The sequence below is a fragment of the Protopterus annectens genome, chromosome 12.part0, assembly GCF_019279795.1.
Source record: "Protopterus annectens isolate FY-2018-M chromosome 12.part0, PAN1.0, whole genome shotgun sequence".
NCBI lineage: Eukaryota > Metazoa > Chordata > Ceratodontiformes > Protopteridae > Protopterus > Protopterus annectens.
The window spans coordinates 795,829,554-795,853,489 of record NC_056746.1 but is presented as its reverse complement, the minus strand read 5'-3'; the positions used below and the strand labels follow the sequence as shown (position 1 = coordinate 795,853,489).

The 23,936-nt window shown below is 46.0% G+C and overlaps 1 protein-coding gene across 4 annotated transcripts in view; it reads right to left on the bottom strand.

Annotated features, from left to right (window-relative positions):
* Nucleotides 1-23,936, bottom strand: part of ARHGAP21 (Rho GTPase activating protein 21) — a 2,418,417-nt gene that overhangs the window by 1,352,112 nt on the left and 1,042,369 nt on the right. For all 4 annotated transcript variants that reach the window (XM_044089838.1, XM_044089836.1, XM_044089837.1 and 1 more), the window contains exon 6: nt 3,623-3,677. In XM_044089838.1, the coding sequence (XP_043945773.1) occupies nt 3,623-3,677 (55 nt within the window). The remainder of the gene's footprint in view (nt 1-3,622; nt 3,678-23,936) is intronic.

Genomic DNA, 23,936 nt, shown 5'->3' with positions numbered 1-23,936 from the left:
AATCATAATGATGATAATACTTAACCTTGATAAAACAAATGTTTACAGATTTCTAAAATTGTATCAGCTGTCATGGAAAAGCCACTACTAGTCCTGTAAGGGTATATACACATATAGAGTGCACAGAGTATTTTCAGATGTGGCCTACCCGAGATCCCTAAAACAGCTGCACTTTCTCTCTGTAAGGTGACATTTTAGCAGTTACCAAAATACTGGAAGACTGTCATTATTTCTGAACATTTTGTGGCAAAACATTCCAAATGCTACAAGCACCTTTGTTAAACAATTTCTCTGTCAACTAATGAAAGCATTTCTGTCCACCCTATTTGTTTCTCTACACCAAAGATAACACAGGCTACTACAGTCTGATCCAGTTTGTCACTGATCACCCTCTCAAATCAAATTTTTAAGCTACTTAAGTGATCTAGCCTTTTTAAGATACCACAGACCTAAGGTGTACACTTCATCTGCACCTGCTTTAACATCCTTTGGGTATTTTAAGTTAACAAAGGCATACGCGTATTCCATAGAAGCAAAGTATGCAGAACAATTATCTATATTTTCCCCCCAAAATTAGTACTGATCATTTTAGTTTCAAGGGCTGGCAATCTCACAACATGGAATGCAATTCCATGGACAACAGATGCCTCCTGACATGATGATCCACAATCTACCCTAAACATGATACAGAAGCATTCAGTCTACCCTAAACATGCTACAGAATCACTCAAAGCACACCTAACCTATTTGGGTGCTACCGCAGACTTTGTCCCAGTCCTTTTCATGGTATGTGCAAAGTTACCAGTTATTTAATCCGGATGTCTTCATTCTCAGCACCACTATTTGTTCCACCATATTGATCTCCTTTTCCTTCATCTAGTCACGTACATGAAGAGGGACACAATCCACAATACTTAAATGTTTAACCATGCTCAGCCAAATCATTCCAGCTTACAGTATCTAAATGTTGATCTACACAACCACCCATCACCCCAGAACAACAAATTCTGGATTCATACATCCTCTTCTTTCAGGCTCAGACTTTGAGTCATGACTTCCTAGTTCTATATATACCTGAAAAATTGACATGATCCACTTCTTGAACTTCTCCTTTGTTTGCTTGTACAACTCTTAGTGTTCTTTTGCTGAAGACATTTTAGGACTTAGTTGTGTTCTGGCAAGTCAGTTGTAGCACCTTCAGACATGGGGAAGAGGTGCTACTCCTATTCCACATCATTTTGACTCTTTAGCCTCATTACAGTGACAGAGGTGATCTGCTACTTATTGACATTTGAAAAGCATGGGTTTGTCAAAGGAAAACAGACCCTTCATAATCTGGTGGCACTTGAGGAATTAAAAGTATTGCCTGTGGGACTAACAGCCAGTGAGCGTGCGCACACACACACACACACACACACACACACACACACACACACACACACACACACACACACACACACACACACACGCAGACGAAACACACACACACATTTCAAACTTAATATGGTAGATCAGACCTCTCAAACAAGTAAGGACAAATTTCAACTGAATCAGGGATAAGTCAACACTCAGGGACAATTACGAACACTTTTAAAATATTAGTGCTATTAACTTGAAACATTGACAGAATCAGAGCATGTGAATTAATACACATTTTCTGAAGTAAAGGAGTTTATAACACTTAATTATTGTCATTATTCATTAAGTGTAATTCACCACCTTTCCTCCAAAAGTTAATAGTTTTAGAAGGGGATTAAGAGGGAGACAGTTAAAACTTGAGTCAAAATCAGGGACGTCCCTGAAAATCACGGACAGTTGAGAGGTATGTGGTAGATGCCTATCCGGACCACAGTATGGTACAGGATGCATATCTGGACCTCGCCGAAGCATTCAATACACTACTTCTCTTAAGGAACTCACAGACAAATTATTTCCCATGAATATCAATAAATATATAATTAAACAAGTTCAACAATGGATAGAAAACAGAATACAACAGGTCACAGTATGAAACGATTTCTCAGACCCTAATAAAGTAACCAAATGTGCCCAATGCGACTTGGTTCTTGGACCCGTTCTATCTGGATTCTGCTTTACTGGTGTAAGGATAGGTAATTAACTATATCCATAACTAGATAAGAAGATGATGGCAAAATTAGTAATGTAGCTATGTCAATAAAGAATGACAAAATTAAACAGAATGGAGTGGCAGAAATGCATTCTCAGTGCTCTTCCAAAAGTCCTTATTTGAATGTTAGCAAATCTAACAATATTAAATATGGCAAAAAGTATGTGTGTGTGTGTGTGTGTGTGTGTGTGTGTGTAAATTATATATATATATATATATATATACACACACATACACACACACACACACACACACAGACATATATATATATATATATATATATATATATATATATATATATATATATATATATATATATAGTGTGTGTGTGTGTGTGTATGTATGTATGTATGTAATGACCTGTCACAGAAACTACTGTATTCTACATGCATCTGTGGTTACTGCATTTCCCTTTTATCTGAAATGGTGCTACCTTAGAGGTAGTATATTTAGAGATTGTGGGTGTGGAGGCACAGCCCCCACATTGGGGACTTCAGGGAACTGTAAAAAAAGGTGGCTCCATTCATTGAGTCTCATGTGACAAGTCCAGTGGGGGTCCCAGGACTGTACGGACAGTAATGTATGTGTCAGGCAAAAATCTGTTGCTATGTCAACAAAGACCCTACATGAGTCATAGCTACAAAGTGATAAAAGCACTGCATGCACACTAAAACAGGGTGGAAAAAGTCAATGAGAAGAGCACAATGAAATTACACAGAAGAAGAAATGAACAAGACAAAGTTATTTACACAGCACATCCTTAAACTCTCAAACTCCCATGTCTAACAAGTGAAGGCAGTAAGGCTATCTGCAAATACATTACAATAAATTCTCAGAAATATATATCATTTTTATATTTCTGCTCCACCTCGATCTTCCCCAACACTGATCATATGGCCAACCACTGCAAGTCCTACTTACGTCAAACAGGGGAAGGAGAGAGTTCACAGTGTGGCTATCATTCCATGCAGCAGGCATTCATCACATACATATACATACATATATATATATATATATATATATATATATACATACACATACACACACACACACACACACACACACACACACACACACACACACACACACTTTTCTTATGCTCTTACTGTTTCCCAGTGTGTGTATGCATGCCTAAAGACAGTGAAGGGTTCTATGCAAGGGGTCCCTAAGAAGGGCATGATACTTACTTCAGTGAAAAACTCTGAGAACCATGCTCCCCTTGCAAAAGATCACTGGACTTCAGCGCCCCAGGTATGTGCACCCAATCCTCCTCCCTAAAACAGGTGAGCAGGAATTCCTCATTATTCCTCTTCCTCTCCTCACCAATGCCCCCAGCACCCAGACCCCAACTGAACCTGGGATATTATCTATGTCAGAAACAGGGCTCTATCCCTCTATGCCAACGAGCTGGCAGAAGCTTTATTTCCCAGTATAAGTGAATGACACTACAACAACTCATCATTTAAAACATTACAATCAATCAGTTTTTCTTACCAGCTGAAGGATGTCTTCATCTTTTGGCATTACACTAAGTTCAAGTACCGAGTCACTGAAACACAGAACAAAAATAAATAATCATGGAATTACATCACAGATATAGCATAGCATGAGGTACTCATAATAAATAAAAGATATGTATGCACTATATTAGCTGATCTGTGAGTAAGTACTTTGCAGTGAATTTTCTCTCATGCAATCCTCAGCTCAGACAATATGTTTCTCTACAGCTCTTTCACTTTGAGACACAACTACTTCCTGCCAGCATGCATTCCAAAGCACAATAAGCTGGGAAAGAACAGTATGGCTATCACACCACTTAACCATTAGTCCACTAAGCAAGCACAATTGTAACACAGAAAACAAGCACAAGACATATAATTGCAAACCTGCCCAAACTACAAAGAACTGCAACAGTAGCCACTAGACACAGGGCCCCACAGGCACAGTTTAATGTTGGAAGAGTAACTTGCACCTACTATGGTAGACTCCCTTAAAATAACGGATATGGTGAATATATACATGTTATATCAGTATTTGGTAGCCTTCTGCAGTGTGACATGGTTTGAAGAATCCCAGAGAGCAATGAAAGTTAAATCTCAATGGGAACTAATGACTGAAAATGCCCAAAAGGTGAGAGCAAAGGAAGCAGAATCCTGTAACACCCAAGGTGCCAGACGCCTGACTTGGAGTCATAATTCAAGGAAAAGCACTTGCTGAAGCTACAAACCAACGAATGAAGATATTTTTGTTCGAGCACTGGAAGCGACCACATCTTCAGTGGAGTGTCCACTGGTAAGAGCAGCAGCTGTATTTTTTAGCAGATAGTTCATCACCTGATGGCAAATCACCACCATAATCAATCCCATTGTTACCCCATTTTCTACATGTGGCTGGGGGGGGGGGTGTTGCATCAACTGTTGCCACCTCTCTTGGTTCTGTGCCACTTTTCTACCTTCTTTGACAGTTATGCCAGACTGTTGCAGACCTTTTATCATGCAATCCCTCCATCTCTCTTGTTGGGGGTCCTTGTTTCTCCTTCTGGTCTTTCCCAAATCATCTTCACAAATCATTATCTACTTTTCTGTACATGTGCCGGGACCACCATAATCTTCCCTTTTTGACCCTATCAGAAATTAAAACTATTTTAGATTCTGCTGTGAAGTCATAACTTCTTCATTTGTGCCACAATATGTATCCAACCACCCATCTCGTGCACTTCATCTCCTTTACCTCAAGCTTCCTCAACTGCTCTGCCTTCACTGTCCACATTTCCGTACTATACCAAAGTGCTGGTTGCACCACTGTTTTGTACACCTTACTTCTTATGTCCTTTGATATTCTTCTGTCACACAACATTCCTGACTCACTATGCCATTTAGTTACATTCCCTCTGACTCTAGCTTTTAGCTTCTCATTTAGACTTCACTTCTCATTCACCCCTCCTCCCACATACCTGAAAGCTGGTACCCTGTTCAACTATTTCCCTTCTATCTCAAATTCTCAGCTTCTTCTGCTATCCCACCCATCTGCTGTCATGACAACTGCCATGCCTGTACTCAGTTTCATATCACATGCCATTAGTTTTGCATTCTATACCCTTACCATTTACTGAAGTTCCTGTCCAGAGTTTACTTGTACTGCCACATCACCTGCGTAAAGCAGCTTTGTTGTCTGACCTGTTTGCTAATGTAGTCCCATCACCAGTATGAACAGCATCTTGATAAATATCCCCTCCCATTAAATCCAAACACTGTTCATACTTGCATCACTGGGTACTTGTAAAACATAATTTTTATACATAACTGCTGCTTTGTCTTCATACATGCTGCATTGAGACCCTGTAATTTTTCAACTCCACCTATTTTCTCTTCTTCCTGACGTGTTACAGCTCTGAGTACTTCACTGAACTCTTATATTTTCACTTCAGTCAACTACTATGTCTTCAAGCTTAGGCTGTGTTGGTCTTATAGCCTTCTATGGCCACTGCCTGAAGCTGATTGAGGCGACCAGTGGTTTATACTGGGGGCTGACTGTTTCACTTGGACTGACTGCACTCTCTGACTCAAAACAATGCAGTTAGAATGGGTTTGGTAAAAGATGTAAGCCCCCCCTTTTTCATGCTGCAAAGGCAGTAATAAGCTGTTCTGTCATTAACATCTCAGATGCCCTCTTTGGATAAAATAGAAGTTATGTACTTGCCATAACTTGATATCTGTGTTGTTCAATTCCATTATGCATCATAAATGGGTCTTCAGACCCAACTCGGCCATTTCTCCCAGACATACGATTCGAGCCTCAAACTCCTCCCTCTCCCATGACGCCTCACTCATCTTCAAGCTATCAGAGTTTGCTGCCCCTTCCACAAGATGATTATCCCAAGGGTAGTAGAAATACAGTAAAAGAGACCTAATGGAGTCCAAACTAGGAACCAGAGGGTTCTGTAATCCTCTAGATTACTCTCAGCTGTAAAAAGGAAAAAGGATGGGATGTGATGCATAATGAAACTGGACAGTACAAATACCAAGTTATGGTAAGTACAGAACTTCTAGTCTAATGTTGTATATTTCATTATGTATCACGAATGGGTCAGAGTCCCCAGCTAGATAAACCCTGGGAGGACCTCAATGAGTACTGTGGAACCAAAGGATGCTCTGTTCCTGGAAAGAATGTCTAACTTGTAGCGAGACACAAGCATATGAGCTGTGGACCAAGTAGCTGCGGCACAGATTTCATCAACAGGAGTTCTAGCAGAAAAACCTGAAGAGGTCAGGCTTGCCTTGATGAGAATAAACTGTAGAAATACACTCCGTAATCCATTTTGCTAATGTAACCTTAGAGACAGCCTGGCTCAACCTGTTTGGCGAAAAGGCAATGAACAACTGCTCAGATTTTCTGTGAGGTCTAGTTCTAAGTAGAAGCGTAACTGTCTGTAAGCATCCAAGGAATGTAGCATATATTCACCTTTATTGCAGTAATTAGGAAAAAAATACGGGCAAGTGGATGGTCTGCTTAAGTTTCATCTCTGATGCGATCTTTGGCATGAAAGAAGGATTCGTTCAAAGAGAGAGACTATCCTTGAAGAAGGTTATGTACACTGGTTGAGAAGACAGAGCTAGTAATTCTGATACTCTTCTAGCTGACGTAATAGCCACAAGAAAAGCCATCATCCATGACAAATACTTTATCTCACAAGAACGAGCAGGTTCAAAGGGTTTCTGGGCGAGACTTTGGAGTATCAATGTGAGATCCCAAAGAGGAGAAGGATCTTTGAGCATAGGCCTAAGACGAAAAATCCCTTTTAGAAAGGCCTGACTTAGTTTGGACAAGGAAAGGACAGAGGAAAACCCAACTCCCTTCTCCATGTGGAAATCTGAGATAGCTGCAAACTGCACCTTTACGGTAGAAAAAAATAGCTCCATCATAGAAAAGTGAGCTTAGGAATGTAAGGACGTCAGAGACTGAAGCTGAAAAGGGGTCGATATTCCTTTGTGAAGTCCAGATGGAAAACCTCTTCCATTTGCTACAATATATTTTCTTGGTGGAAGGCTTTGAGGCAAGAATAACTTCAAGGACAGGGGAAGGTAGCCTGGATTTTAGCAAAATCACTGGAAGTGGAGAAACCAAGCAGTTAGTTTGAGGGATTAGAGACTGGGAATCTGTCATTCTTACAGATGGGAAATCAGATCATATCTGGGATCCAGTATCCATGGAGGGCATTTGCTGTGAGACTGCAGGAAGGGGAACCATGCCTGACGAGGCCAGTGAGGGGCAATGAGGATTAGATTGGTCTTCAACCTGATGGCTTTCTGTGAACTTGGGGAATCAGAGGATAAGCACAAAGGATACCTGGGGGCCAATCCAATCGTGGACTAGAACATCCCTGGGTGATTCCCCCACAGGAGGGATAACAGCAAAGTACTTGCTGCACTTGTTGTTTAGTGGAGAGGCAAATAGTTTGCAGAAAGGTTGGCCCCAATAGCTGAAAATCTCCTTCCCTACTGACTGGTTCAGGGACTACTTGTGAGGACTTAACAGTGACTTGCTCAAACTGTCCACCAGAATGCTGGATTCTCCCAGGATGTGTATTGCAATGAGAAAGTGGTTTGAAGCGATCGACCATTTCCAAATCCTCATGGCCTCTCTGGAGAGTGGGTAAGAACGTTTCCCCCCCTGCTTCTTGAGGTACCATACCACCAACATATTGTCTGTCAAGACTGCAATTGTCCCCAGAGTAAGGCAGTCCTGAAAGGTTTGCAATGTGAGAAGAACCACGCTTATCTCCAGGACATTTATGTGCAATTTGGTCTCTGTGGGGGACCATGTGCTTTGGATCATCTTTCCCTGAAAATGCCGTCTCCACCATAACAGGGAGGCGTTTGTGGTCACAGTGGCTGAAGGGGTGGGGGAAGACGTAGGGTCTGCCGAGATGAAGGTCATTTGTAATCACCGACCATTGCAGGTGACACCTGCAAATCGGAGTAAGCTTGACCAGAGGTTGACAATGGGTGACATCGAATAGACCACTGTACTGCCAGAGTCTACTGGAGAACTCGCATGAAAAACCTGGCTAAGGGCACAGAAGAATGGTAGCTGACAGAACCCAAGGCCATAATGACTAGGTGAGCTGGAGGAGATGGGGTAGGCACTGAACCTGCTGCCTCAGGGATCTTACTCTCTGTACAGGTAGGGTTGCAATTTGAGTAACCATGTTCAATTGTGACCTGTTAAATTTGATGTCCTGTACTGGGGTCATCTTGGATTTGGCCATGTTCACTGTGATTGCCAGGCGGCAGAACAGGCACAGTATCACCTGAATTGCCTGAAGTAGTTGATGCCTTGTAGGTGCCATTAGACGCCAATCCTCCAGGCAGGGAAACACCTGGAATCCTTGCAGATGGAGGTGCGCTGCAACTACTGCCATGCACTTGGTAAACACCTGGGGGCAGTGGTGAGGCCAAAGGGCAGTGCTCTGAACTTGTAATGATAGATCCCCAGCTGGAAGCATAGATATCTCCTTGAGTACCTGTCTATTTTGATATGACAGTATGCATCCTGGAGATCTACACAGCAAATCCATTTGTCCTTGCACGGCAGCACCAGAATGGACTGTACTGTAACTATGTGTAAAGTACAGTTTTGTACCTACCATAAATGTAGATGTCCGAACAGGATAGCATCTGCAGTCCTTACAAATGGGTTGTCCTGTCGTCAGGCAGCCCTTCAGTCGGCCGGATTCCAAAGTCTGGGTCTGGCCTCGGCTGGTGTCGCACTTCACCCGACGTCATCTCTGCTGGTCTTCGGGTATAAAGGCATCAGCCGACGCCATTTTCCTCAGTGTTTCTTGCCCCAGATGCCAGTTGCCCTCTTGGATAGCTAAATTTTTGGGTAAATGCCAATGTTTCCAAAAAGTAGAAGGCAAACACAAAAAATAAGCATGTATGTACATATATACAAACAAATACACCATAAGAGATCCCCCCCCCCCAGCTAGCTATTAGCTATTAGGTGGGCAAATACCCTAGGAGTACCACAGAGGGGAAGGAGGGTGGGTAATCCTGACTGCAGATGCTATCCTGTTCGGACATCTACATTTATGGTAGGTACAAAACTGTACTATGTCCTTCAAGGATGCATCTGCAGTCCTTACAAATGGGTAGAATACCATAGCCAAACTAGGGGAGGAGGAAGAAGAATTATGGTGTAGTTAGGATCCCTTGCAAAACAGCAGTGGCAAACCCTGCTCGGGATCTAGAGTATAGAGGTAAGTTATAATGCTTGGCAAATGTATGCACGGAGGTCCAAGTAGCAGCCTCAATAATGTCCTTGGTAGCCACTCCTCGTAAGAAAGCTGTGGTAGTGGCTGTAGCCCTTGTAGAATGAGGCCTTATGTTCTGTGGAATTTGCTTTCCATGGTAGGAGTAACAGAATCTTATGCAATTTCCTATCCACTTGGAGATTGTCTGTTTGGAAATTGCTTTTCCTTCCCTTCCTGTTGCATAAGCTACTAGAAGCTGGTCAGTTTTTCTATTGCCCTTGGTTCTGTCCAGGTAGTAGCGCAACTGTCTATGTACATCCAAGGTATGCAGCAGTCTTTCCCCCCTGTTCTGTGGATTGGGAAAGAAGGTAGGTAGGTGGATTGCCTGGTTTAGAGACACTCTGGATACCACCTTAGGCATAAATGTAGGATTAGTTCTCATGGACACTCTATCTTGATGGAAGATTAGAAAGGGTTGTACTGCCATTAAAGCCTGTAGTTCCGAAACCCTTCTTGCTGAAGTAATTGCCAGTAGGAAAGCAGTTTTCCAGGATAGGTGTTGAAGATCTGCTGTTGCTGCTGGTTCGAATGGAGGGAATGTCAATTTTTCTAGCACAAAGTTCAAGTCCCATGCTGGTAATGGTGGTTTCCTAGGAGGTTTTACATTCTTAATTCCTCTCAGGAACTGTCTGAGTAGAGGATGTGAGAAGACAGGGGGATCGAAGCTGTATTCTGCAGAAATAGCTGATGCATGTATCTTGATGGAGGAATAGGACAGGCCTGTATGGAGAAGCTCTGCCAAATACTCCAGGATGTGGGCAATATCTACCTTTGACACATCTTTCCCTCTTTCAGTACTCCAAATGACAAACCTTTTCCATTTTCCTGCATAGTTCCTTCTTGTTGAAGGTCTGCGGGCCTCAAGGATAATGTCTTTAACCCTTTGGGATAAATCTGGGTTAGTTGCTCTTATGTAATGTTCCAGGCAGTCAGTTGCAGAGTTTTCAGGTTTGGATGCAGGATGTTGTAGTCGCTCTGAGTCAACATCAAAGGAATCAATGGTAGTGTCCACGTTTCCCCCCGAGACATGCTCCTCAGCAATGGATACCAATGTTGTCTTGACCAATTTGGAGCTATCAGAATTATCCTTGGATGTTCCTCTTTGATTTTCAGTAGTACCTTGTGCATCAAAGGAAGAGGTGGAAATGCATATGCTGTCAGGCCTTTCCAACTGAAGGATAGAGAGTCCACCTTCCAAGCAAGTGGGTGGTATGTCCTTGTGCAGAATTTCTTGAGCTGGTGATTGAGTGGGGATGCGAATAGGTCTATTTGTGGCATTCCCCATTTCTTTGTGATGGCCTTGAAGATGTCCGGGTGTAGCATCCATTCGTGAGCATCCGAGGTAGTTCTGCTTAACATGTCTGCTAGGATGTTTTCTTTTCCCGATTGCCTGTAACTGAATGTTGTAGCTCAGAGCCATATTCCATAGGTCCAGAACCATTCGGCATAGGGGGTATGAATGAGTGCCTCCCTGTTTGTTGATTTACCACATGACTGTGGTGTTGTCTGTCCTTATCATCAATTGGCCTTCTTTGAGGAATGGTCTGAAATTCTGGATTGCAAGTTTTACTGCCAGCATTTCTTTTTGATTTATGTGCAGGTGCAGCTGATCTGGAGTCCATAAGCCTTGAATGCACTTGTCCAGCATGTGGGCCCCCCAACCGAGGTCTGAGGCGTCCGTTGTGATGGTTTGGCTTGTTTGAATGCTGTGGAAGGACAAACCTGGGTTTGACTGGCATGCCTGAGACCACCATAGGAACTCTTGTTTCAGGCATGGGATTAGTGGTATTTCGGTTTCTAAGCTGTGCCTGTGTTGAGACCATAAATTCTTTAGGTACCACTGTAGCTTTCTCATATGCAGTCTGGCATGGGGGACCAGGATTATGCAGGATGCCATGAAGCCCAAAGCCTGCAGTACTTTCCTTGCTGTTAGTTTGTTCTGCTTTGTTAATGCCAAGAAGTAAAGAGGAAGTTGTTCTTGTTTTTCTGCAGTTAGGAATGCCATCTGTTTTACTGTGTCCAATTCTGCACCCAAGAATGTTCTTGTTTGGGATGGTATCAGTCTTGACTTTTTTAAATTGACTGTGTATCCCAGGGCTTGTAGTAAGCAAATGACTCTAAGTCTTGTGTCAGCTTGCTTTTGTTGTCCGCTTGTATCAGGCAGTCGTCCAGGTATGGATAAATTTGGATTCCCTGAAGCCTGCAATGAGCGATTACTGATGCCAGGCATTTCGTGAACACTCTGGGTGCAGTAGATAAGCCAAAGGGCAATGCTGAGAATTGATAATGCTCTGATCCTGCAAGAAATCTGAGGTATCTTCTGCAATTTGGTCGTATGGGGACGTGCAGGTATGCCTCCTTGAGATCTAGAGTTACCAGCCAATACTCCTTGCCCAGCATGGGAAGAAGTTGCTGTAGGGTCAGCATTTTGAATTTTGGAACAATGATGAATGTGTTTAAAGCGGACAGGTTGAGAATAGGTCTCCAACTTTTCTCTTTTCTTGGTATTAGGAAGAGTCTGGAGTAAAATCCCTTGCCCTGTTCTGTAGGTGGTACCCTTTCCACAGCTCTCATCTTTGTTAATTGAGCTATTTGTTTTAGAGTTTCTGTCTTTTGATTTGGTGGTAGGTTTGGCATTCCTCTTTTTACTGGTAAGGTGTGGAAATGAAACCTGTAGCCTTGGTCTATAGTTTGCAAAATCCACTTGTCTCTTGTGATATAGTACCAGTTTTTTTGAAAATAAGGCTAACTTTCCGCCTAAGGGTGCTGCTATTTGTTCCCTGGTAGGTGGTGTCAGAGCCAAGTCACTGTGATTGTCCTGTTGCAGTGGTAGTGGTTGTATCTGTGCCTCGCTGGTTATTGCCTTGCCATTGGCGTCCCCTGTAGGCACCTCCTCTGGATTGATTTCTGCCTCTGGAACGTCTATTCCTGCCTCTCTGAGTTTTAGAGGAGTCTGGAAAGGACCAATTTTTGGAAGGCCAGTTCCTGCTAAACCTTGGTGGCTGAACCTGTAAGAAATCTTTAACTGTTTGTACAGATTTTGCCTTCTCTTCCATTTTCTTCATTACTTGTTGGGCAGGAGAAACAAATAGACTGACCTTATCCATAGGAGCATCTAATAGCTTTGCTTTAACATGATCCGGCAAGACCTGTTCTTTCAACCATGCATGCCTTCTTATAACTGTGCCAGTCATGGCTGATCTAAATGAAGCCTCCAGTGCATCATAGCCACATTTTAAAGAATGGTTACTAACCTGCTGAATGTTATTCACCATTTCTAGAACATATTTCTTATCTAAGGAATCATCAGAGGACAGTTTCTTAGTTAACTGATCAAGCACAAACTCTTGGTATTGGATCATATGAAACTGACAGTTCAAAGCTCTAGCTGAGAGAGTAGCAGAGGTGTATATTTTTTTTACCCCATCTCTCTAAGGACCTGGATTCCCTTTCAGAAGGGAGAGGGTTTTTCGCTGAGGTCGAAGCTACTGCCTTAGGCCCCTGGGAGATAGTCTCAGGATCTGCAAGAGGAGCCTTGTATAAGTGGTGATGAGTGTCCGGTACCCTGTAAAACCTATCGGGCTTAGCAGGGGCGGGAGGTAAAGTATCAGGAGCAGAGCAAGCATCATTAAATGCATCATCCACAACAGGAAGAACTGGAGGTATAGCTAAGGGCTTATGTTGCGGTAAGTGTAAAAAGGTCCTAAGCCTTTTTCTTGAATCTGAGAAATCTTGTCCCTGCCATTGGAATTGCTCTCTCATGGCATGTAAGGTTTCCCCAAAGGAAAATTCCTCTGGTGGAGAGGCAGAAGGAATAGATTCTTCAGCATCGGAATCTTCATAAGTAGAAAAAGGAGCCTCTGGATGGTCTGTATTGTCTGCATCATCAGAAGAGTCATCTGAGGACACTGGCTCAGGGGGCTCTGCTCTAGGTCTCTTTTCTGGAGGTTGAGAGACCCTGTCTGGGTGAGATTGGGATCCCCTTATTAAAGAGATGAGATCCTCTGCCAGAGTAAGCATTTGGGAACTGGAACTGGGCCTGTGAGAGGGGGGCTTAACAGGCACAGACTTAGCAGTTTTGGCTGCTTTAGCCCTGGCAAAGGCCTTTATAGACATGGCTGCAGGAGGCCTAGCAGCACCACGTGCTGGGGTAGAGACATCCAAAGGGATGGTGTCCGATAATTCTAGAGAAACCACATTAGTAGGCAAAACTTCAGAGGCCGATTCAACTAGGGTAGAAGGGGCCTCGGTAGTAGTCATGGATTCGGCTGAAGATTGACCCGTTTGCTCGGTTTCGGCCGAAACCGAGACACTCGCGGTTTGCTTAACCGTGGTTTCGGCGAAACCGCGGACCGCGAGTGTCGGTCCTTTTCTTTGCGTTTCTTAACAATTTGAGTAGTCGGAGGATCCGACGGCATAATGTACGCAAAATCTGAGCCGAAAAACTGTTCAGCAAACTCCGACCGACGCCTAAGCGTTCGTCGGTTGAAGGAAGCACAGGCTAAACAAGCTGCTACGTCGTGGTCTGGGCCTAAACAAGGTAAGCAGTAAGAGTGGAAATCTTTATGAGGTATTTGTTTCCCACAAGTTAAACAGTTATTCACTTTTTCTGACATCGGCTGAGGCAAGAAAGAGTCCCCAACGGGGTACTTAGCTTTTTAGAAGTCTTCGAAGTAGTATTCGGTAGTAGTAATCTCTGGATCTGACCGACCGTCACTTGCGAACAGCTTCTGCTTCGGGCGCCACGCGGCAAGAAAGACTGAGGAAAATGGCATCGGCTGATGCCTTTATACCCGAAGACCAGCAGAGATGACATCGGGTGAAGTGCGACACCAGCCGAGGCCAGACCCAGACTTTGGAATCCGGCCGACCGAAGGGCTGCCTGACGACAGGACAACCCATTTGTAAGGACTGCAGATGCATCCTTGAAGGACATCTTCCCCTTCTTGACAAGACAGATTCAGACTGCTCAGATCCAGGATGGGTCGGAGGTCCCTGGTCGTCTTTGGCACCAAAAGGCAGCATGAGTAAGTTCCAAATTCTAGCCATTTGGTTGGGACCCACTGGATGAATCTCTTGTCTAGACGTTTTTGTGCTTCTTAAAGGGCACTCTCCCTCTGACTGGGTGGCACATCGGGGAGACACTCCTCGGTGCAGGGAGGAGGAAGACAAAAGGGAATACAGTAACCTCTGGAAATTATTTTTAACACCCAGGCGTTGTTTGTTACATCTGTCCAGGCTTCTGGGTGTAAGGATATTCTGCCCTTGACTGCATCCAGAGGAGGACAGTCAGGCAGCCCTTCAGGAGCACTGAAAGAGCCTGTCAGAGCAGGGTTCCATGAAGCTCTGGTTCTGTAGATCCCCTCTCCCTCTAGGCTGCATCTACCATTGAATCCTCTCCCCCTAGAAAAGGATTCGTCTTGCAAATCATGAAAGGGCTCTTGGGATATGGGGAACCACATCTTGTTCCTGGAAAAGGTACACTGGGGGAAGAAAACTTTATCCCCATGGCAGATAAGGTCTTGCCATCCTGTTTGTTGTGGTAAAGAGTCTCCTTAACTGACAGTCTGAACAAGGAGGAACTGTCAAAGGGGGTGTTAATGAATGACACCTTAAAGGGGTCTGCAAACCCACACAGTCTCATCCAGGCATGTCTCCTAAGGGTGATGTCTGAACCAGCTGCTCAAGAAGTCCACTCTGCCACTTGGGAGATAACCTCATCAAGGAGTTACCAACAGAAGCCGTGGTGTTCAGCTGGGTGGAAACCTTTTTGAAGTTTTCTTCCGACTGCATCAGAGAGGTGGAGATTTCCTTCACTAGGTCTCTCTGGAGGTGTGTGAAGTATGCCTGGTAATTCAATGCTCTCAGTTATAAAGTGTCTGAGGCTTATACCCACTTCCCATGTCTGTCCAAGGCCAGAGATTCTTTGTTCAGGGGGGGCAGTAGAGCTCTGTCCAGCGAGCTCTTTTTTGGTGGCTGTTGACAACACAATGGCATCAATTGGGACACCTTTGGTCCAGAAAGGATGATCCTGAGGGGACTAAGGTACTTATCTGCGCATCTTGGGATTGGTTCCATGGTGTCAGGCTCCTTCCAAACCCAGAGGGCAATGAGATCAATAAGTTGGTCCACCGGTGGGGTCACTCAGGATGTAGATGGTCCCATCCCGAATGCATCCAGGAACACTACTCTGAGGAAGGGGTTTGGGAAGACCATCCACCCTTTTCTTTCAGGATTTCTATGATATATCCAAAGGAGATATCATCAGGTGGAGATCAGGGGGGGCTCTTCACCTTCATCGAAGTCAGTGTCCACTGTCTGAGACTCCAAGGGTGAGTCTATGTACTTCCTCTTGCACCGACACTTCCGGGGGGACCTCCTCAGTGGGATACTCAGGAGAGGACTTGGAAGACAGGGGAAACCCTTCCTGAGGGGTAGGCTGGAGGCTCAACAGAAAAGGCTGACCACGGATCAGACGGATGGGAAAAAGCTTTGATCCACAGAGGACTGGGTAGAGCCTGGTGGAAGAGGGACCATGTCTCATGATGTTCAGAAAGTCCTCTCTGTCACCTGGAATGCAGAGGATTCCAGGAGAACCTGCCCCTCCATCCCAGAGGTTGAAGCTGAAAAGGGAGAAAGAGATGAGGCCATCTCGGATCCAACATCAACAGAAGGCACCAGACCAGAGGTGCAGAAGGCAGAGGACCCCAGCGAGAGGAACTGCTCCGAGAAGGTCAGCACCAACACCAACCCCTCAGATCTGGGACCCACTCTGCTTCGACAGCATTAGATCTGATCTTGTCTAGGACACTGTCAGAGCTGAGGAAAGAGATATCCCATGAACTGATGCTGGTCCACTCGGGAATACTAGGCCATGCAGCTCCGAAGATGGGACTGGATCAGAGGAGGTTGCAGTATCAGGGTGGGAGTTCTCATGAGTTCAGCATGAGTCGGAGAAGGCAAAATCCCCAGCTGGATCTGGGCTTTGAGGAAACTCATCAGCTGATCCATATCAGAGTGGGAGAGATGAGAGGATCGAGAAGACAGGGAAGAATGAGTCAACCAAACCAATGACATGCGTGACCGGGTGGGTCTGAGCCAGTGAGAGGGACTTGCTCAGAGAGCTACAATCCGGGTGGGTGTGACCCAGAGTCCACTCCGGAGATAAGGAGTTGTGGATGTGTATGTACTTCAACAGCTCAGAGTAGCTGCTTGGGCCCAAGGTCAGGAGATCCAGCAGAGTGGGAGGTTTGGTCGGCGCCATCTCCTCTGGATTCGAGGGGTCTCTTGGATCTGGACATAAGCAAGGGCAGGATGGAAACGATGCTGATGAATCTGAAAGCTTCCTACACTTTTCTGAAGTAGAAGTCGATGTCTACAGGGAAGCAGAGGGGGCACGCTTCTTTTGAATAGGAGTCTGGACTCCAGAGGAGGGAAGAAGCCCTCTTGAAATAAGCTTATTCCTCCTACTGGCGAGGTCCTGGGGATTGAAGGTCAAGTAGATGTTGCACAGCATCTTCAAGTGCCCCGGACCCAAGCAATAAACACACCTCTTGTGGAAACTACACAAAAACTGTCTAATGGGAGGGGAGGTTACATCTAAAAGTAAACTAACTACCAAAAGAAAGAAAAAGTTCTAACTTACAGGAAAATTTACAAGAAGAGATAAGAAAGTTCCACATAACTGAAGACAGGCTCGTAATCGCGTTAGTCTGGAATGGCAGCAAACGAGATCTGGGTGTTTGAAGAAGAATGAGGCATCATGGGAGAGGGAGGAGTTTAAAGCTTGGATCGTATGTCTGGAAGAAATGGCCAAGTTGGATACAAGGACGGATCCAAAAACCCACTTATGATGCATAATGAAATGGAGATCATCAGATCTTAAGGGGGCAATGCATTTTCAGATTATGTGAAACTCCCTCTACCAAGGCCTCCACCATGACAAAGAAGCAGGAAGATTAAGTGACTAGTTTAAAAACAATTCTCACACTAGTTTCATGAAAAAAAGTTGCCATAAGAACAGTTTTTATAACAGTAGACCTTTAAGGAGCGGTCAGTGCAGAAGTAAATAACATTTAGGTTATTTTCACCTTACTTGTGCCTTTGACCTGGTCTGAGTCTCATCAGCATACTGTATTCCCTACAAAGGGTTTACCTGATCTGAGGCCAGTTTTCCATAGAAGAGCTGTACGTTTGTGAATCTCACACAATGAATGTTGCTGGAAGTCACTTTCTATTTTCTTCCAGCATGTTTAGCTCACACACAGAATTGTGATTATTGCAAGCTATTTTCGTACAGAAAAATTCATTAACACTAGAATTACAGAAAAAGAACAAGGACTTTGAAATAAACACAACAGTTCTAATAACTATTTACACAGTGCAGGGTAACATAGGAAGGGCATTTTTATTGCTACAGTGACTAACTGAATATTTGTCATGGTATGTGTTCTAACACACAACTGAACTAACTTCTTCAGAAAGAGTCAGTATAAAGTACAGTTGTGTACACTTACCATAAATGTAGATGTTCGAGTGTATTCACTGTTGCAGTCATTACATTAGGGTAATCTGCTGGCAGGTTGCCCTCAGTCGGCCTGATTAACAAAGTCTTCGGTCCTGCTTCAGTTGCTGCCCCTTCTTCCATGACGTCAGGTCGCCAGGGGTATAAAACATGCAGCCGACGCCATTACATCAGTTTTTCTTGCCCCAGATGTCAGGTGCCCCTCAAATGGGGAGCAATATATATATATATATATATATATATATAAATTAAAACACAAAAAATATATACCTCCAATCAAAAGCAAATACAACAGAAAGGCTTTTAAGCATAGTAGAAGAAAGTAGAGGTATAGTAAGAGAAAAACAGGGGGCTGGAGGGTGGGTAACCAGGACTGCAACAGTGAATACACTCGATCATCTACATTTATGGTAAGTGTACACAACTGTACTATGTTCTTTGTGTTTCACTGTTGCAGTCATTACATTTGGGTAGATTCCCAAAGCTGTGGTTGGGAGGATGGGTTTACACAGCATTAGGACCAGCTATAAGGCCCTGCAGGACAGCAGTGGCAAAGCTAGCTCTGGATTTAGAGAAGAGAAGTAAATAAAGAAGTTATGTACTCACCATAACATTCCATCTGAGTAGGTAGTTTCATTTGTCAGCAACCTGTGGGTATCGGATCCGATCCAGATCCGAGCCGGCAGCTTTCCAAGCTAGAGATCCGAGCTCCAAGCTCCTCCCCTTACCCACAATACCCTGCTACCTCCCTCCAGTCCTCAGATCGAGTTTGCCCTATTAGCACAAAATACCAAGAAACAATCCACCTGAACATCCTAACCTGATACCAACTAGAAGTGAAACAATGATCATTCAGGTGACAAACTACAGGTTAGGGGGTCGGTTGCCGACAAATGAAGCTACCTACTCAGATGGAACGTTATGGTGAGTACATAACTTCTTTATCTGAAGTAGTTAACTTCATTTGATCAGCAACCTGTGGGACAGAGTCCCCAGCTACTAAAAAACTTGGGAGGTCCTCATGGAAGGATATTCCGGAGCACTGCAGAGCCAAATGATGCCCTCCCCCTGGATATCAAATCCAACTTATAATGTGTAATAAATGTATGAAAGGAAGCCCAAGTGGCCGCAGAACAAATGTCATCCAAGGGCACTCTAAACCAAAAAGCAGCAGAGGTAGCCACAGAGCGGGTAGAATGTGCATGAACCCCCACGGGCTCAGGTCGACCAGAGATTTTGTACGTGAGCAAGATGCATTGAGAAATCCACCTAGCTAGAGTTACCTTCGTCACTGGTCTACCCAAAGATGGCTTAGCAAATGAAACAAAGAGCTGCTCTGATTTTCGAGAGGCAGCCGTTCTATGCAAATAAAAGTGCAACTGTCTATGCACATCTAATGAATGGAGTCTATACTCCCCCTTGTTCTGGTAGTTAGGGAAGAAGACAGCCAGGTTAATGGATTGGTTGATGTTAGCCTCGGAAGCTACTTTAGGTAAAAAAAAAGGGATTAGTCCTGAGGGAAACTCTGTCTTTATGGAAGACAAGATACGGAGGCTTGGAACAAAGGGCCTGAAGCTCCGATAACCTTCTAGCTGAGGTAATGGCAATGAAGATGGCAGTTTTCCAAGACAAATACTTTAAGTCAACCGAAGCTGCAGGCTCAAAGGAGGGACCAGTGAGAGCCTGGAGGACTAAGGTTAGATCCCACAGTGGAACCGCATTCTTTACAGGAGGCCTTAAAAGAAAAGTACCCTTCAAGAAGGCCTTGCAGATCTTAGAGGAAGCTAAGGGACCAAGATTGCCTCCAATGTGGAAGTGGGAAATAGCCGCCATCTGAACCTTCACAGTTGAAGAACTGGCCCCCTGATGAAAAATGTGGGATAAAAACTCAAGAACTGCTGGAATGGGAGCCGTAAATGGATCCAAATTCCTATGCCCTGCCCTGATAGAAAAAACATTTCCATTTACTATTGTAGACTTTCCTGGTAGAAGGCTTATGTGTGGCCACCAGGATGGATTTAACTGCGGAAGAGATACCGGGAGTCCTAGCCACTAACGGAACTAGATCAACCAAGCCGAACGCTTGAGGTTGTCCAGGTTCGGGGTTTTCAATCCCGAAGGATGAGAGATTAGATCCGGAATGGGATCTAAGATCCAAGGAGGAGCTACTAGATGAGACCGCAGGAATGGGAACCAGGTTTGACGAGGCCAGAATGGGGCTATGAGGATAACTCTGCTCCCCAACCGACGAGCTTTCTGCAAGAATTTTGTCATTAATGGGAGGAGGATAGGCATAAAGAAGACCGGATGGCCAAGCATGAACCAAAGCGTCTCTGGAGTTCTCACCTGGTGGGGGGATTACAGCGAAAAACTCGCTGCACTTTGCGTTCGAAGGCAACGCGAACAGATCGCAGCAAGTTTGACCCCATTTGAGGAAGATCCGTTTCACTACTAAGGGGTTCAGAGACCACTTGTAAGGTGAGAGGATAGTTCAACTCAGTTTGTTCGCTAGAATGTTGGACCGACCCGGGATGTGCATTGCTAGCAGAAAGCGGTTGGTGGATATCGCCCACTCCCAAGCTCTCATGGCCTCTCGGCAGAGAGGGTAAGATCTGGTTCACCCCTGTTTGTTGATGTATCAGACCACTGACTTGTTGTCTGTTTGAATTTCAATAGTCCCTAGAGGAAGAAGGGCATGGAGAGCCTGCAACACTAGAAGCACTGCCCTCATCTCCAGAACACTAATATGCAGAATGGTCTCTGTTGGAGTCCACATGCCTTGGACGGTTCTGCCCATGCAATGCCCCCCCCCACCCTAGACGAAAAGCGTCCGTGGTCACTGTGGCTTGGGGTAGAGGCATAAAAAAAGGGCACCCTTCCCAAAGCTCTCAGGAATGGAGCCACCAAAGCAAAGATTCCCTGCAAACCCTGCTGAGGGGAATAGGGGAGTACAATGGGTGTCGAATGATGGACCACTGGACCTGTAAGGCCCACTGAAGAACCCTCATATTCAAGCAGGCCAGGGGTGAAAGGTTGATAGCCACTGACATTGACCCAAGAGCCCTCAGGACTAATTCCGCTGGTGGGGCTGAAGACTGTAGAAGAGCCAAGATGTGGAGAGTTAGGTTGCGGTGTCTGTCCAACGTCAGAAAAGACTTGGACTGAAGCGTGTCTATTCTGGCCCCTATGAAATCCAAGACCTGAGTAGGCTGAAGGGACGATTTTTTGTAGTTTACAGTGATCCCCAATTGGTGGGCCAAACACAGGAAATAATCCCTGGCCGAGCATAGTAGATGCCTGGTGGGAGTGGCGAGGAACCAGTCGTCCAGGTAAGGAAAGACCTGTATTCCCTGAAGCCTCAGGTGGGCTGCTACAACTGCCATGATCTTGGTGAACACCCTGGGGGCTGTGGTGAGACCAAAGGGGAGTACCCTGAACTGATAATGGCTGGCTCCCAGCCAAAAGCGGAGAAACCTTCTGGATCGCCTGTCCATTAGAATGTGGTAGTACGCATCCTTGAGGTCTATGGAGCACATCCAGTCGTTCTCCTGCAGAAGGGGAAGAATAGATCGAATGGTAACCATCCGGAACTTTTCTTTGGTAACGGACAGGTTCAGCGTAGACAGGTCAAGAATTGGCCTTAGGTCCCCCATCTTTTTTGGCACCAAAAAGAACCTGGAGTAAGTGCCTGATCCAGCCTGGCCTGGGGGGACACGCTGGATGGCTCTTTTTCTTAGCAGCTCTTCTATCTCTAAGGCTGCCGCCTCCCTCTAATTGGGTGGGACATCGGGGAGGCGCCCCAACTGAGGGGGAGAACTCAGGAAGGGAATAGAGTAACCTCTGGATATTATACGGAGCAACCAGCGATCCATCGTGATGGACTCCCAATGTGCTAGGTGCTCCGAGAAACGCCCCCCGACTGCCTCAAGAGAGGAGCAGTTGGGCAACCCCTCAGGGTTGCTGCGCGGATCAATCGGAAAAGGGTTCCATCGACCTGAAATTCCTTGGCCCCCCTCTGCCTCTGGGCCGGCGTTCACCCTGTCCTCCCTTGCCTCTGAAGGACGAGGGGTCAGGAGCGGAACGAGATTGTACAAATTTCCGGAACCACATCTTCTTTTGTTCTCTCTGGTTCCTGGAAAAGGACCTTTGAGGAGGTGAGAAGCAGATTCCGATGGCAGACAACGTCTTCCCATCTCTCTCGCTCTGGAGTAGCGTATTGCGGACGGTCTTGCCAAACAGCGTAGAACCGTCAAAGGGAGCGTTTGCGAATGATGCCTTGAAGGGTTCTGCAAAATCGCAAAGACGGAGCCAGGCATGACGCCATAAGGCGATGCCTGCTCTGCTAGCTCTAGCCGCTCCCTCCGTGGCATGGGAGAGAAGCCGCATAGAAGTGGTCATTCGTGCCGAGAAGGTTCACTTGTCCTCGGCCGACACGGACTCCGAGGGTGACCCAGCGTACTCTTTGATTAGGTCCCGCTGAAGCTGAATTACGTGTGCCAAGTAGTTCAGCGCCCTTACAGAGAAGGTGGCTGAAGCGAACATCCACTTTCCAATGCGGTCCATCGCCCGAGACTCCTTGTCTGGAGGATGTACCGAGGAACTTTCCTGCGCCAGTTCCTTCTTGGTGGCAGCCACCACCACCATGGCATCTACTGGGGCACCTTTGTTCCATGCTGTCCTGTCTGTCGTGGGGCTAAGAATTTTGTCTGGTCTCCTGGGTATCGGCTCTACAGTGTCCGGCTCCTTCCACACCCTGGTAGTTATAATGTCTACCAGGGGGTCGGCCGGGGGGAGGGCACCCAAGAGGTAGATGGGCCTGTGTCAAATGCCTCCAGAAACACAGACTCATCCGAGGACAGCTTTTGGGCTGACCACCCCCTTTAATGCGCAGCATCTCCATGATGTCTCCAAAGGAGACATCCTCGGGGGGTGACGTGGGGGAACCTTCCTCTTCCTCCAAGTCAGTGTCTTCTGTGAGGGACTCGGGGGAGTCCAAGTGCCTCCTTTTACACTTTCGTTTGTGATGGACCTCCTTGGTGGGGGGGGGGCTGTCCGAGGAGGGCTCACCAACCAGGTCATGTTCCTCTACGGGAACCATCTGGGACGCAGACGCAGGCTGTCCTTGGGGCCGGATGATGGAGTACAGGCCTGCCTGCAAGGGAATGGCGGGTGGGTCCGTAGCAAGAGCTTGGGGCCTCGAATCCCTCAAAAGGACCCTCTCCACGACGTTGAAGGCAGAGGGTGATCTGCTCTCCCTGGGATGCAAGAGCAGCACCCTCGGATCCGACGTGTGGATTGGCGCTGGAGTCAACGCTTTTGGACCCGAAGGAGAAGTGAGCTCCAACAGCCTCGGGCCGAAGACACACTAATCCCTCCAGATCAGAGGCTCGGCTCACGGCCCCGAGAGCTCAGATCCGAAAAAGGACCAGACAAACTCGAGGGTACAGCCGGCGTCAAAGTAGCAATTACTATTGGTGCCGACACCCCGGCTCAGATGCTACCCGGATCCGAAGGCTCCGAAACCCGATAGTGTATCAGAGAAGGAGCAATGGGGGCAAAGAAGGGGGCCGAGCTCTGCACTCCCATCTGCATTTGGGCCTGGAGAAAACGACGCATCATCCGGTCCATGACTGTGTCTGAAAGGCTCCTAGTGGATCTAGAAGAAGCCGCCGAGGCTGGCCGGGAAGGCCGCCTCAACGACCTTGAAGGTGACCGGGTCTCCTCCTCTGGCTCCGGAGAGAAACGTGGAGAATGAAGCCTAGAGGGGGAAGACCCAGAGACCTTTATGGGAGAACTGAGCTGCTTACCTGATGGGGCCGAGGGGGCAGAATCGGTCCGCCACTTGTGGCTCCTATGCCTCTCCCTGTCACGCTCCTTGTCCCTTTTGCGTCTCTTCCTGGAGTCCCTCTCTCCGTGGGCCACAGTGGGAGTCCCGGCCAGGGGAGCAGGAACAGTCGGCAGAACAGCCG